Genomic DNA, 17,104 nt, shown 5'->3' on the forward strand with positions numbered 1-17,104 from the left:
CTAGAGACACAGCTTCACCCCATCTCTCTAGACACAGCTTCACCCCATCTCTAGAGACACAGCTTCACCCCCCATCTCTAGAGACACAGCTTCATCCCCCCCCATCTCTAGAGACACAGCTTCACCCCCCATCTCTAGAGACACAGCTTCATCCCCCCCATCTCTAGAGACACAGCTTCACCCCCCATCTCTAGAGACACAGCTTCACCCCCCATCTCTCTAGACACAGCTTCACCCCATCTCTCTAGAGACACAGCTTCATCCCCCCCCACCTCTAGAGACACAGCTTCATCCCCCCATCTCTAGAGACACAGTTTCACCCCTCAAATCCAAAGTTACACACATGCTGGCTAGATGCTTGTTGTCTAACTATTGGAAAGCAGCCACCACACCACTGACATTATGCTTTACATTTGCACTAGAAAGCTTTACCTGAAAGGGTTTGATTGGTGAGGGGTGTAAGTGTGTGTCGTTGTTTTACTGAATTGTCCCATTTAGGTAGGGGTTAGTCAGTTAGAACAAGACTTAACTAGGGTTTCATTTTGGTTCAATGTGTATGAATGCAAAGCCATATATGTAACGGTTTAAATATCTGCTATTTTACCAAGGTGAAGCTCTAGAAGCAAAAAAAAAACATTATATCCATCCTGTCCTTACAAAAAGACTCACACATTCTCAGAAACACACACACGCACGCACACACACACACACACACACATACACACACACACACACACATACACACACACACACACACACACACACACACACACACACACACACAGAAACTAGCTCTAGACGACATAGTCAAAGAATGTTAGAAAATAAAAAATGAAGATGCACTGCTGTGGTGTTGATCTGAGAAACCCTGTTTTATTAAAAAACAATAAAGCATTTTCAAATCTTATACAGGGTGTCTACTCACTCCCCACCACCGCCACCACCATCCATCCATCCATCTGTCCATCACCACGGCAATCACCCGCACCCGCCCTCCAGGTAGGAGTTCCTCTTAACCACAGATCTAGGATCAGATTCCCCTACACAAACCTTTAGGGGGATGAACTAAACATCTGAACCTACACCAGTGGCTAGAAGCAACTTCTACATACTTCTCCTATTCTGCCATATCTTCTACCACCTAAACACACCTGAAAATCTAGTTCAAGCTTAGAGCTCAACAGGTGTACCTGCTGGTGGCACCGCCCCCGGCTCCAAGACCGACCGACATACCTCCACACTGTCTCTCAACCAAACCCCCCAACAAGTGGGTGGGACTTGGACGTGCCACAGATGTGATTGACAGTGTGGTTGTCCAATGAGGAGCAGAGTCAAGATTGTCAGAGCCAATCAGCAGGGAGAGCACTTGTTAAGTAACTGCTACATTTCAGTAAAATGGGGTTTCAGCCATAGAGAATGATAGAGGCCTCTAGTGGCCAAAAGGTCGTATTAGCATGGATAGCGCCATTGAGGCTGTCACAGACACTATAATGGCACAAATACAAAGACAAGTCCTCTACCTATCTCTATGGCTTCAGCTCACTGTGTGTTTGTGTGAGTGTGTGGGTTTGTGTGTGCAACCTGGCTGAAAACATAGGTGTATCTGAAATGGCATTCTATTCCCTATATAGTGCACTACTTTTGGTCAGTGCACTATGTAAGGAAAAGGGCGCCATTTCGGACACAACCAAAAAGTCATGTCACCCAACTGACAACCTCTCCAGATGTGCAAATTGCAAGATTCTCTTAAGTAGAACTCCAAAAACAGGAACCCTGGACATTTAACATGGGATATATCAAATTAACTTATATGATATTTCTATATACATTTACAAACACACACACACACACACACACACACACACACACACACACACACACACACACACACACACACACACACACACACACACACACACACACACACCACTGAGAATCACTATCGTCTTAGTTTCCTACTATATTGGCTTCTCTATATCATCAAGGGGAAACATCTATGCAACAAAAGTATTTGGATACACATTAAACGTATATCAACAAGTATGAAATACATACAGTCCTCCCTCACCTTCAGGAGAGTGCCTGTCTGTGCAGGTACTGTATTCCGTGTGTGAGTGTGTGTCAGAGGAGGCTGGTGGGAGGAGCTATAGGAGGATGGGCTCATTGTAATGGCTGGAATGGAATCAATGCAATGGTACCAAACACATCACACACCTGGAAACAGTGTGTTTGACCCCGTTCCATCTATACCATAACAGCCATTACAATGAATACGTCCTCCTATAGCTACCCCCACCAGCCTCCTCTGGTGTGTGTGTACTTACACATAGCTACATTCATGCACACTTCCCGTACATACATTATGTATATGACACATGTCAAAAATTCTGTGTCCAGAGCATCTATAACTCTCTCAGTCTCGTCCACAACATACCTGTACATAGTTCCTGCCTATTCCCATCCTTTGTCCAATCTCCTTTTGGACTTGATTGACATTTTTGATTTCCTTGAAAAGGCAGTTATGTGTCTTTTTTTTTGTACCACACCCATATTTTGAAGAGCATGTTCTGATTGGAGTAAAGTGCCTTAACAAAAAAAAAATACACTTGTCTGCTTTTATATCGTCCTCTATATTCCTGTTTTCTTTCTCACTTTCTTTCCCTCTCCTAACTGGCACTCGCTTCATCACCTGTCACATTCATCCCTGTCAGGTCAAGTGACTTGGTGACCCCATGACATCATCATTCCTCTATGACATCATCACGACCCCTTCACTGTTCTAAAGTCCTGCTGTCACAGAGTTCTACTTCTTCCTCAAGGTAAAATAACAAAAACATACAGTACTGTGTTAATGAAGAGAGACCAACAATAACAATAACAATAATAATAATAATAGTTGTGTTATCATCAGTTGGTGAGTGTGACAGGTGTGCAAACGCAAGTGCTTCAAGACAACATGCTGTCTCTCTCTAAAGACTCAACAGTGACTCTCTGACTGCGTTCCAAATTACCCCTATTCCCTATACAGTGCACCACTTTTGACTAGGGCCCATAAGGATAGGAGCCTTAGTAAAAGAAGTGCACTATATAGGGTATAAGGGACCATTTGAGACATAAGCTCTTTCTTTCTGCCATAAAAATGTAAAGGAAAAGGTTGCACCAAGTAAACATCATCTTCCTCTGAATAATCCCATAGTTCATCAACTCAGTGTGAATGTAAATGTATGTAGGGTATAAAGGAATAACATAAACATTTTACTTAACCACCCTAGATCAAATTATACATACAGTATGTGACCCCTGACCTCAAAGTTTTAGACAATCATTTAAATATATCATTATCAACTCAGAACGTTTCAAGAATAATAACAAAATGACTCCACTGTCACCCAAACATAACAAAGGAAGGAAGAGTTCTCTTTTTATGGTGGCCCAGTGGCGCGGCCTGATGACCTCGCCTGGCTGGTCTGGCCCTGCTGGGTGACATCACCTAGCTGAGTGGTCTAGGTGGATGAGTGTCGAGGCATCTGGTGACCCCTTGTTTAGGATTAGATGTGTAGTTTTAACCTTCTGTCAGAGACACATAAAGGTGTTATTATACATCCTTCTTCTATTCACGAGGGTTTGAATTTGTTAAAGTCCTTTTTTTTTTTACTGTGTTTTATCTAAAGACGTCTTGATTCGCTCGGGATAGATGACATCATATCAACTCAGTCTGCCACCACGGCAACGGGTGGCGTGGAGAGTGATTCCGTCCAGACATCCTGAACACTCTCGTCAGTAGTGCCCTCTACCAGGAAGTGATATCACTCAGCGGTCTACATTATGGCAGCTTAGTCATCTCCTAGGCCCTATAGAAAAGCTAACGTTACATATTTAATCCAGTTGTCCACCTGCAGCCATCTAATGACCAGAGAGGTATCAAGCAGCGCTCTTGCATGCCACAAACCCACCAATAAAACACGTACTATACTTCACAAAACCCCTTGCCCAGAGAATTGTTGACAAATCCAATTGCACCGTTTGCTCGTTTACATAATGCCGAACGCATCAACTACAATGTTATTTTAACATGGACTTAATGTAAGGTGATAACATGGGTCAAATTTAGCCTACAGTAATCCGGATAGAAAATATAAACAAGAAAAACATCTAAAACAAAGTCGTTAAAATAAAACATTTACGAGGGCATTTCTTGTTTTCCATCTCTCCTCCAATCCCTATTTGAATTAACAGTCTTAACGGTTTTAAGACTAAGATTAACAGTTTTAATCTCCTGCCTTCACTACTTGCCTATATTTGACCTGCCTTCGATGCTGATTTTTACCTCCTGAGTGATAAAGGAAGGTTTGGGTAGAGTCAACTGGGGCACCTCCTCGCTCCTCTCCACCTGACGGCCCTCGGGGGCCGACCACCTCCTCTTGCGGCTCGCCGGCTTGGCGGCGCCCCTACTGGATTCTGAATCTCCAGGCTGGCCTCCTTTCAAGTTGACCCCCCCTCCGACGCCGAACCTCAGTTCCCCATTCTCTGAGGCGAACTGAACACCTTCAAGCACCATTCCCCCACTGGAGCCTCTATGGCCCACCCCGTTCTCCTGCTCCCCGTGCCTGGCTGACCCCCTTCCACCCCGGGAAGACCTGGAGGGTTTGAGGGGCCCGTGGATGGAGCCCATGTTGCAGCTAGTAGTGATTTCCATGGCCTGGTTCTGGGTCTGCTGGGTCTTCTTCAGGGAGCCGTTTCTCAGGTTCTTCAGGGTGAGGGAGATGCAGACGTCCCCCACTGAGAGCTTGGTGCAGGGTAGTTCTAACAGCTGAGTGGTCCGGTCCGGGCAGCACGACGACCAGCCCTGGCCGAATACGAAGAAGGGATACTCCACCTGTACCTCCACACTCACCTGGGGGAGAGAGGGGAGAGATAATAAAAGAGATTGAGAGGAGAGGAGGGAGAGATGGAGAGAGAGAACAGACTATCAAAACTAATCATATAGGAGACAACACCTAAACTATAGCCTATCAAAACTAATCATATAGGAGACAACACCTAAACCATAGCCTATCAAAACTAATCATATAGGAGACAACACCTAAACTATAGCCTATCAAAACGAATCATATAGGAGAAAACACCTAAACTATAGCCTATCAAAACTAATCATATAGGAGAAAACACCTAAACTATAGCCTATCAAAACTAATCATATAGGAGACAACACCTAAACTATAGCCTATCAAAACTAATCATATAGGAGACAACACCTAAACTATAGCCTATCAAAACGAATCATATAGGAGACAACATCTAAACTATAGCCTATCAAAACTAATCATATAGGAGACAACACCTAAACTATAGCCTACTGTCACCTATCAAAACTAATCATATAGGAGACGACACCTAAACTATAGCCTATCAAAACTAATCATATAGGAGACAACACCTAAATTAGAGCCTATCAACACTAATCATATAGGAGACAACACCTAAACTATAGCCTATCAAAACTAATCATATAGGAGACAACACCTAAACTATAGCCTATCAAAACTAATCATATAGGAGACAACACCTAAACTATAGCCTATCAAAACTAATCATATAGGAGACAACACCTAAACTATAGCCTATCAAAACTAATCATATAGGAGACATCACCTAAATTAGAGCCTATCGACACTAATCATATAGGAGACAACACCTAAACTATAGCCTATCAAAACTAATCATATAGGAGACAACACCTAAACTATAGCCTATCAAAACGAATCATATAGGAGACAACACCTAAACTATAGCCTATCAAAACGAATCATATAGGAGACAACACCTAAATTAGAGCCTATAGGAGACTATCAACACTAATCATATAGGCCTATAAAAGCAGATGTAAAGACAATATTCAATTGAGAATAGTCAGGTAGACTACAGAATTGAGTGCAAATGGTATAACAGGTATAACAGACAATTTCATATACAGTTGTATTTAATGGATTACATAAATGGGGATCTAATAATTAAAAAAAAACAACATTATTTTCCATTTATACAAAGTGTCGGGTAAATTGCCACAGTAGATTTGCTTTGGTAAACAATAAAATACTTTATTTCAATTGTACTGAATGCTTGTGAAGAAGATACCTGTTCAAAAAGAACTAAGTTGTTCCCTTGACAATACCAATCAGAGGGCGAACACATCTTGAAAGAATTTGGTTGCAGGTGGGACTAAGGTGTACCTATTACTGGGACCAATAATGGTTGCTCAGGAGATCAGCTGTGCGGGTGAACCCCGTGTTATCGGATGATATTCCAACAGGCTGCCCGTTAGCCTGTCCATTGGCACATAATGAAAGGTGTGGAAACCCGTCATAGGCTACTGTTTGTGTTCCCCTGGCTGAGTTGATGATTTGGGCCATCAGTTGATTGACAGCTTTTTGAGCAGCTTGTTTAACAGTTGAATTCACCATTCCCACTCGTTTCGGGCCAACCTGGTCTCTTTAATCACGAGACAATGATTTGGTCATTATCATTGAAGAATCTGGCACTCGTGTGTGTTAATGTCCTCCCACGTCTAAACGGCATAACGGCCTAGCCTCTACGGTCATTATACTGTATCATTATATTACAAGCATTATATCAAACAAGCCTCTTATTAACAGTATTTTTTTTAACCTTTGTAATTTGTTTGAAGGTTTTATTTAAGAGCCAGATCAGTGTTAGAAAGACAGGGCGAGGGTGAAAAACACGGATTCCAACCGATGCGGACTCTGGCATAATGTGTGCCGGGGTCAGTTACTAACCACTTTATTATGCCCTGAACATTTAATAATTTCCCTAACGAAAAATACATCCACCCCCTAAAATATATGTCCATTTATTATCATCCATATAAGAATTCACACAAGAAGCTCAATAGCCTGCATGTAGCCTACAACTGACGCCCAGTAGACTTGCGGTCTAAAATAGCCTGCAACTGACGCCCAGTGGACTTGCGGTCTAAAATAGCCTACAACTGACGCCCAGTGGACTTGCGGTCTAAAATAGCCTGCACGTAGCCTACAACTGACGCCCAGTGGACTTGCGGTCTTAAATAGCCTGCGCGTAGCCTACAACTGACGCCCAGTAGACTTGCGGTCTAAAATAGCCTGCGCGTTGCCTACAACTGACGCCCAGTAGACTTGCGGTCTAAAATAGCCTGCACGTAGCCTACAACTGACGCCCAGTGGACTTGCGGTCTAAAATAGCCTGCACGTAGCCTACAACTGACGCCCAGTGGACTTGCGGTCTAAAATAGCCTGCACGTAGCCTACAACTGACGCCCAGTGGACTTGCGGTCTAAAATAGCCTGCGCGTAGCCTACAACTGACGCCCAGTGGACTTGCGGTCTAAAATAGCCTGCGCGTAGCCTACAACTGACGCCCAGTGGACTTGCGGTCTAAAATAGCCTGCACGTAGCCTACAACTGACGCCCAGTGGACTTGCGGTCTAAAATAGCCTGCACGTAGCCTACAACTGACGCCCAGTGGACTTGCGGTCTAAAATAGCCTGCACGTAGCCTACAACTGACGCCCAGTGGACTTGCGGTCTTAAATAGCCTGCGCGTAGCCTACAACTGACGCCCAGTAGACTTGCGGTCTAAAATAGCCTGCGCGTTGCCTACAACTGACGCCCAGTAGACTTGCGGTCTAAAATAGCCTGCACGTAGCCTACAACTGACGCCCAGTGGACTTGCGGTCTAAAATAGCCTGCACGTAGCCTACAACTGACGCCCAGTGGACTTGCGGTCTAAAATAGCCTGCACGTAGCCTACAACTGACGCCCAGTGGACTTGCGGTCTAAAATAGCCTGCGCGTAGCCTACAACTGACGCCCAGTGGACTTGCGGTCTAAAATAGCCTGCGCGTAGCCTACAACTGACGCCCAGTGGACTTGCGGTCTAAAATAGCCTGCACGTAGCCTACAACTGACGCCCAGTGGACTTGCGGTCTAAAATAGCCTGCACGTAGCCTACAACTGACGCGCCTACAACTGACGCCCAGTGGGACCTTCGGTCTAAAATAGCCTGCACGTAGCCTACAACTGACCTGACGCCCAGTGGACTTGATGTCTAAAATATCCTGCATGTAGCCTACAACTGACGCCAAGTGGAACCTTCGGTCTAAAATATCCTGTAAACACAAAGAGGCTGATGGAACAGATCAGAACGTTTAGAATGTTGATCAAATATTATTTGCTCACATTATATGCGCAGCAATGGCTACATGGTAACACACTTGTCCCAGAATGCAAGTAGTGGGAAAACATCAGTCTAATGCGCACCACACATGCCAGTGGTTTCATATGACAGAGATGGAAATACATACAAATAATACACGTTTATGCGTCAATTAATCCCATATGAGATAGGTTACCAATTGGTGATTTGACACGATAATGAAATGTAAATTCATAAAGAGGGGAGATCTAAAATATTTGTATGTGAATGTCTGTCTCAGCTGACAGCCCCCTTCATCTATTCCAGTAGACTAAACCATTCAACCTCTGTCCTGAACACATCACTGAACCATCACCATGGCCTGTTCTCTCCCAAATTCATGGTAAAGAGGTGCCTAATTCCAGTCCATATGATAGGCCAACAGTATGCAACGCCCAATCACGGCTACCATCCTATATTTGGGCCATGGGGTGGGGACATTCCAATGAGTTGGGCCCAGGGCTGTTGGAACAGAATCTGTTGTATTTATAAACAGTTTGAGGTATGGTACCCCCCCACCCCCAAAAAGGTGACGACTCCTCTGAAACTTGTATGGGTCATAGAGCAAAATTATTGACGCCTTTGTGTTGTTTGTGTGAGTCTCCCCTTCCAACGCTTATTAGTTTGTCGCTCAAACAGTTTGGGTTTTACAGATGATTTGATGACAAATTTCTTGTCCGGATCCTCTCCTGTGTTGACAAACACCGCCTTCACAAGCCCCGAGGGGGAGGCTTTATATCGGTGGAAAGAGAGGCTTGAGTTGCAGCCACAGTAAGTCTCTAGTATAAAACACACAGGGAGTTATTCAATAATCGATTGACGTGCGCAGGCCCTGGTTAGCACCTCTGCCCACTTGTGAATATCAATGTTATATTGATGCACAAACATGATTTAGGGTTTGTTTGTTTTGATATTCATGAAGTTATATAAACAAAAGCGTTCCCTTACCTGAGCGCGGTGTTCACCCACAGAGAACTGTACGATGGCAAAGTTGGGTGTGTGGCTGTCGTCGATGCGTTCTACGGTGGACGAGTCTATCTTCAGCTCGCTGCTGATCTCAGCGCTCTGGATGAAGTCCTCCGTCTTCAGGTCCTCCACATGCTTCAGCTCCCCATCCGCCAGCTGGATGATGGAGCCCTTGATAAAGTAGGCAGGCAGCGAGGAGCCCGAGGGGGCCGAGGAGGTGGCCTGGGGGGTTGGGACCACCGGGAGGTGTAGCTGGGCCTGGACCATGCTCCCCCCAGCCCCAGCAGGGTAGGACAGAGGAGGGTAGGGGGCCGGGACCTCAAATAGATGCTCCTCTCTGGGGTTAGTGGTGGTGGAGGTGGTGGCAACGTAGGCGTGGGAGAGTGTGGCAGGGAAGGGCTGTGGTTGACTTGTGGTGGCTATGTGTGCAGTATGGCCAGCCTCCAGGCTGGTGGCCCCGGCCCCACTGACGGGGATGAGCAGGTGCTGGGACAGACTGGTGTGGTACTGTTGCCCCCCCGCACCCCCAGACAGATAGCCGATGATGGGCTGCCCACCTGGGCCAGCCTGGTAGAAGTTGGTAGAGAGTTGGCCTAGGGAGATGGGCGATGCATCGCTGGCGCTGTGTGTGGGCTGGATGACTGTGTGAGTGTGGGGGGACAGGGAGCTGACGGCTGCCTTAAGACTCTCCACATTGAGCGCAGGGGGGAAGGTGAACGTGGAGGAGGAGGTGCGGTACACAGGTTTACCCAGGAGGAGGCTGCCTTTCTCTGGGTGCAAGGCAGAGGAGAGGGGTAGTTTTTCGGGACTCTGGTGGTCTTGTCCTCCGTGACTGTTGGGGACGAGCATGAGAGAGGTCCGTAGCCCTGAGGCATCATGGGAGGTATAGGTCTCATAGTGATGGTGGGAGCTCTGCTGCTGGTGGAGCTGGTGATGGGAGAAAGAGGAGGAAGAAGAGGAGGATGATGATGGGGCTCCTTTGCTTTCCTTCCTCTCAAAGCGGCCTCTCTTCTCCAGCTCTCCGTTGTGCAGTTCCCTGGGCCGGCCCTCCTCTCTCTTAGTCAGGGGCTCCTCAGAGCCCGCATACTGTACCAGCACCTGGGAGCCCCCGCTGAAGGCCAGGGTGTGGTGGGGGTCGTGGTGCAGGTGGTGGGTCCCTCCGTGGGGCAAGGGGGCAGTCCGGGGGGCCACGTTCTGAGAGGATCCAGAGAGCTGGACGTACTGGGGGCCAGTGTCCGATAGAGCCAGGCCTGGGGGTAGGGACTGGGGTGGGGGGCGACCTTGACCCACAGAGTGGTGCTGGGTCAGCTTGGAGGTGATGGTGGTGTTGGGGTAGGGGTCAGGGTGGGAGCGTTGGGATGTGGAGGTGGGTAGAGGGGGGGGCTGGGAGGAGAGGTAGCCTGGGTAAGGGGAACTGATGACCTGAAGGTTGTGGGGAAGCTGGGTGTAGTGGATGGTCCCCCCTGGTGGGGACAGAGGAGAGCTGTACATGGCAGGGAGCGATGTGGTCACCACTCTGGACTGATGTGATGAAGAGGAGGAACAGATGGAGGAAGGGACCAGGAAGTCTGAGTGTGTGGGGATGGTGGAGCATAGTGGTTTGTACTGGGGCACGTCAGACTCACAGGGAGTGCTGGTACGCTGCCCACCTCTACCGCCATCCCCGTTACCTCCACTAATGTCTCTGTTGTGCCCGCCAGCTACACTGGCCAGCCATGTCAGGTTCTCTCCTCGCTGGGTCTCGCTGGCGGGCGCCATCAACAGGGGCCTCTCATCTGCAGTGCTGGCTGGGAAATCTCTCTTCTTGGGGGGCAGACACTCGTTGCTGCGCTCATGGTTGGACTTCATACTGTTGTCTTTTCTCTCTAGACTTTCTGTCACATAGACACGCGTTGCTCCCACGGCAACAACAGGTGTGCCTGTCTTTCTTTTCACACTAACTCTCTAGTTCTTATGTCTCTGCCTCGTTCACATTCTCTTTCATTCCTGTCTTTGGCTCTCTCTCTCTCTCTCTCTCTCTCTCTCTCTCTCTCGCGCCTGGTTTTCCTCTTTGACAGAGTAGGCCCTCCTGCTGTTTGTGGGTGAGTAGGACCAGGAGACTGGGAGACTGGAGGGGTTAGGTAGGTAGGTAGGTAGGAGGTAGAGAGGGAGGGAAGGGGTAGCTCAGCGTCTGTCCAACGCCTGCCTCTGGCTCAGCAGAGAGCAGAGAGCAGCACACCTGCCGTTGCCGTGAGAGCAGCCCGAGTCACACCCGGCGTTGTCGTGGAGAGAGGAGGAGAGCCGTCCGTCAGCTTCATGCGGAATCATTTCCCTCTGTGAGCTAGCCTTCTGGACAGCCTTCTGGACAGATGCAGCAACCTGGGGACCACAGAGAACAAACATGTTAGATTAGGCTCTCTCAAACAAACACAAACACACACACACACACACACACACACACACACACACACACACACACACACACAATAGAAAATGTCTTTATCATACAGTGACCCATTACAACAAGAGGAGAGAGAATTGGGGTTAAACGGCATTTCAATGCCCACCCTGGGAAGATGAGACGCATGCTTACATGTGTCTGTTTGTTTGTAAGCATCAATTTCTGCCATCTGTGAGCATCGTGTGTGTGTGTGTGTTGCGTCGGTGAGAGCAGGGAAACACTCAGTGTGAAGCTCATTAATAATGTTCATGCAGCTACACACACGCACGCACGCACACACACACACACACACACACACTATTATTAGGGTCATTATTATGGGCTGATTATGTTTATCCTTTAACATCATGTAGAATGGGTAGACGAAAGAGAGCATTCTCATCTCATCAAGACATTAGCTTCTGTCTTCATCGTAGATAAAACCTTTCTGTGAATTCAGCCTAAATTTGACCAGGGAGTTACCATGCTTCAATTAAGGGAGTTACAATGCTTCAATCAAGGGAGTTACAATGCTTCAATCAAGGGAGTTACAATGCTTCAATTAAGGGAGTTACAATGCTTCAATTAAGGGAGTTACAATGCTTCAATCAAGGGAGTTACAATGCTTCAATCAAGGGAGTTACAATGCTTCAATCAAGGGAGTTACAATGCTTCAATCAAGGGAGTTACAATGCTTCAATTAAGGGAGTTACAATGCTTCAATCAAGGGAGTTACAATGCTTCAATCAAGGGAGTTACAATGCTTCAATCAAGGGAGTTACAATGCTTCAATTAAGGGAGTTACAATGCTTCAATCAAGGGAGTTACAATGCTTCAATCAAGGGAGTTACCATGCTTCAATTAAGAGAGTTAGTGCAGTGTTTCTACATCCCAGTGGTAAGCCAGCCCCTAATCTTTCCCGCTTGGGCCTTCCTCTCCTCCTCTCTCTCTATCTCTCTTTCTATCCTTCCTCTCCTCTGCTGCTTTATCCTGCAGGATTAGAGAGAGAGCTGAACCACCGTGCTATAACTCCCCCTGGAGAGAGAGAGAGATGGGGAGAGAGATAGAGAGATAGAAAGATAGAGGGAGAACGGGAGAGAGATAGAGAGGGGAAGAGATAGAAAGATAGAGAGAGAGGGGGAGAGAGATGAGAGCGAGAGGGGAGGGAGAAAGATGGATAGAGAGACGGGAGGGAGAAAGAGCTGACCTCTAGTGACCTACATTAGTTCACTGACAGATCCCCATTCAACATAAACACACATGCACACCTAGACACCCACACACACAACCAGACCCCCCCCCCACACACACACACACACACACACACACACACACACAGGAAAGCTGCAAGCTCTGCAGTGAAAAATCACTTTGATATGTCATCAGTTTTCTAAATACCAAATATGGAATGAAAGGTCTTAAGGCCAACAGGCTTAGACTACCCAGTAGACTGTCAACTAGAACAAATATGAAGGCTTAGACTACCCAGTAGACTGTCAACTAGAACAAATATGAAGGCTTAGACTACCCAGTAGACTGTCAGCTAGAACAAATATGAAGGCTTAGACTACCCAGTAGACTGTCAACTAGAACAAATATGAAGGCTTAGACTACCCAGTAGACTGTCAACTAGAACAAATATGAAGGCTTAGACTACCCAGTAGACTGTCAACTAGAACAAATATGAAGGCTTAGACTACCCAGTAGACTGTCAACTAGAGCAAATATGAAGGCTTAGACTACCCAGTAGACTGTCAACTAGAACAAATATGAAGGCTTAGACTACCCAGTAGACTGTCAACTAGAACAAATATGAAGGCTTAGACTACCAGTAGACTGTCAACTAGAACAAATATGAAGGCTTAGACTACCCAGTAGACTGTCAACTAGAACAAATATGAAGGCTTAGACTACCCAGTAGACTGTCAACTAGAACAAATATGAAGGCTTAGACTACCAGTAGACTGTCAACTAGAACAAATATGAAGGCTTAGACTACCCAGTAGACTGTCAACTAGAACAAATATGAAGGCTTAGACTACCAGTAGACTGTCAACTAGAACAAATATGAAGGCTTAGACTACCCAGTAGACTGTCAACTAGAACAAATATGAAGGCTTAGACTACCCAGTAGACTGTCAACTAGAACAAATATGAAGGCTTAGACTACCCAGTAGACTGTCAACTAGAACAAATATGAAGGCTTAGACTACCAGTAGACTGTCAACTAGAACAAATATGAAGGCTTAGACTACCAGTAGACTGTCAACTAGAACAAATATGAAGGCTTAGACTACCCAGTAGACTGTCAACTAGAACAAATATGAAGGCTTAGACTACCCAGTAGACTGTCAACTAGAACAAATATGAAGGCTTAGACTACCAGTAGACTGTCAACTAGAACAAATATGAAGGCTTAGACTACCCAGTAGACTGTCAACTAGAACAAATATGAAGGCTTAGACTACCCAGTAGACTGTCAACTAGAACAAATATGAAGGCTTAGACTACCCAGTAGACTGTCAACTAGAACAAATATGAAGGCTTAGACTACCCAGTAGACTGTCAACTAGAACAAATATGAAGGCTTAGACTACCCAGTAGACTGTCAACTAGAACAAATATGAAGGCTTAGACTACCCAGTAGACTGTCAACTAGAACAAATATGAAGGCTTAGACTACCCAGTAGACTGTCAACTAGAACAAATATGAAGGCTTAGACTACCCAGTAGACTGTCAACTAGAACAAATATGAAGGCTTAGACTACCCAGTAGACTGTCAACTAGAACAAATATGAAGGCTTAGACTACCCAGTAGACTGTCAACTAGAACAAATATGAAGGCTTAGACTACCAGTAGACTGTCAGCTAGAACAAATATGAAGGCTTAGACTACCAGTAGACTGTCAACTAGAACAAATATGAAGGCTTAGACTACCAGTAGACTGTCAACTAGAACAAATATGAAGGCTTAGACTACCCAGTAGACTGTCAACTAGAACAAATATGAAGGCTTAGACTACCAGTAGACTGTCAACTAGAACAAATATGAAGGCTTAGACTACCCAGTAGACTGTCAACTAGAACAAATATGAAGGCTTAGACTACCAGTAGACTGTCAACTAGAACAAATATGAAGGCTTAGACTACCAGTAGACTGTCAACTAGAACAAATATGAAGGCTTAGACTACCCAGTAGACTGTCAACTAGAACAAATATGAAGGCTTAGACTACCCAGTAGACTGTCAACTAGAACAAATATGAAGGCTTAGACTACCCAGTAGACTGTCAACTAGAACAAATATGAAGGCTTAGACTACCCAGTAGACTGTCAACTAGAACAAATATGAAGGCTTAGACTACCCAGTAGACTGTCAACTAGAACAAATATGAAGGCTTAGACTACCCAGTAGACTGTCAACTAGAACAAATATGAAGGCTTAGACTACCCAGTAGACTGTCAACTAGAACAAATATGAAGGCTTAGACTACCAGTAGACTGTCAACTAGAACAAATATGAAGGCTTAGACTACCCAGTAGACTGTCAACTAGAACAAATATGAAGGCTTAGACTACCCAGTAGACTGTCAACTAGAACAAATATGAAGGCTTAGACTACCCAGTAGACTGTCAACTAGAACAAATATGAAGGCTTAGACTACCCAGTAGACTGTCAACTAGAACAAATATGAAGGCTTAGACTACCCAGTAGACTGTCAACTAGAACAAATATGAAGGCTTAGACTACCCAGTAGACTGTCAACTAGAACAAATATGAAGGCTTAGACTACCCAGTAGACTGTCAACTAGAACAAATATGAAGGCTTAGACTACCCAGTAGACTGTCAACTAGAACAAATATGAAGGCTTAGACTACCCAGTAGACTGTCAACTAGAACAAATATGAAGGCTTAGACTACCCAGTAGACTGTCAACTAGAACAAATATGAAGGCTTAGACTACCCAGTAGACTGTCAACTAGAACAAATATGAAGGCTGACTACCCAGTAGACTGTCAACTAGAACAAATATGAAGGCTTAGACTACCCAGTAGACTGTCAACTAGAACAAATATGAAGGCTTAGACTACCCAGTAGACTGTCAACTAGAACAAATATGAAGGCTTAGACTACCAGTAGACTGTCAACTAGAACAAATATGAAGGCTTAGACTACCCAGTAGACTGTCAACTAGAACAAATATGAAGGCTTAGACTACCCAGTAGACTGTCAACTAGAACAAATATGAAGGCTTAGACTACCCAGTAGACTGTCAACTAGAACAAATATGAAGGCTTAGACTACCCAGTAGACTGTCAACTAGAACAAATATGAAGGCTTAGACTACCCAGTAGACTGTCAACTAGAACAAATATGAAGGCTTAGACTACCCAGTAGACTGTCAACTAGAACAAATATGAAGGCTTAGACTACCCAGTAGACTGTCAACTAGAACAAATATGAAGGCTTAGACTACCAGTAGACTGTCAACTAGAACAAATATGAAGGCTTAGACTACCCAGTAGACTGTCAACTAGAACAAATATGAAGGCTTAGACTACCCAGTAGACTGTCAACTAGAACAAATATGAAGGCTTAGACTACCCAGTAGACTGTCAACTAGAACAAATATGAAGGCTTAGACTACCCAGTAGACTGTCAACTAGAACAAATATGAAGGCTTAGACTACCCAGTAGACTGTCAACTAGAACAAATATGAAGGCTTAGACTACCCAGTAGACTGTCAACTAGAACAAATATGAAGGCTTAGACTACCCAGTAGACTGTCAACTAGAACAAATATGAAGGCTTAGACTACCCAGTAGACTGTCAACTAGAACAAATATGAAGGCTTAGACTACCCAGTAGACTGTCAACTAGAACAAATATGAAGGCTTAGACTACCCAGTAGACTGTCAACTAGAACAAATATGAAGGCTTAGACTACCCAGTAGACTGTCAACTAGAACAAATATGAAGGCTTAGACTACCCAGTAGACTGTCAACTAGAACAAATATGAAGGCTTAGACTACCCAGTAGACTGTCAACTAGAACAAATATGAAGGCTTAGACTACCCAGTAGACTGTCAACTAGAACAAATATGAAGGCTTAGACTACCCAGTAGACTGTCAACTAGAACAAATATGAAGGCTTAGACTACCCAGTAGACTGTCAACTAGAACAAATATGAAGGCTTAGACTACCCAGTAGACTGTCAACTAGAACAAATATGAAGGCTTAGACTACCCAGTAGACTGTCAACTAGAACAAATATGAAGGCTTAGACTACCCAGTAGACTGTCAACTAGAACAAATATGAAGGCTTAGACTACCCAGTAGACTGTCAACTAGAACAAATATGAAGGCTTAGACTACCCAGTAGACTGTCAACTAGAACAAATATGAAGGCTTAGACTACCCAGTAGACTGTCAACTAGAACAAATATGAAGGCTTAGACTACCCAGT

At 45.1% G+C, this 17,104-nt stretch overlaps 1 protein-coding gene across 2 annotated transcripts in view; it reads right to left on the minus strand.

Annotated features, from left to right (window-relative positions):
- Positions 1–851: 851 nt before the first annotated feature.
- The window catches only part of LOC139392017 (ataxin-1-like), a 183,243-nt gene continuing 166,990 nt past the window's right edge, over positions 852–17,104 (minus strand). The window contains exons 4-5 of one of the 2 annotated variants that reach the window (XM_071139658.1): positions 9,196–11,571; positions 852–4,894 (exon numbers count right to left, since the gene is read on the minus strand). In XM_071139658.1, the coding sequence (XP_070995759.1) occupies positions 4,286–4,894; positions 9,196–11,061 (2,475 nt within the window). In that variant the 5' untranslated portion in view covers positions 11,062–11,571 and the 3' untranslated portion in view covers positions 852–4,285. The remainder of the gene's footprint in view (positions 4,895–9,195; positions 11,572–17,104) is intronic. The other variant, XM_071139659.1, reaches the window with a different exon arrangement.

This window comes from Oncorhynchus clarkii, chromosome 32, assembly GCF_045791955.1.
Source record: "Oncorhynchus clarkii lewisi isolate Uvic-CL-2024 chromosome 32, UVic_Ocla_1.0, whole genome shotgun sequence".
Classification (NCBI taxonomy): domain Eukaryota; kingdom Metazoa; phylum Chordata; class Actinopteri; order Salmoniformes; family Salmonidae; genus Oncorhynchus; species Oncorhynchus clarkii.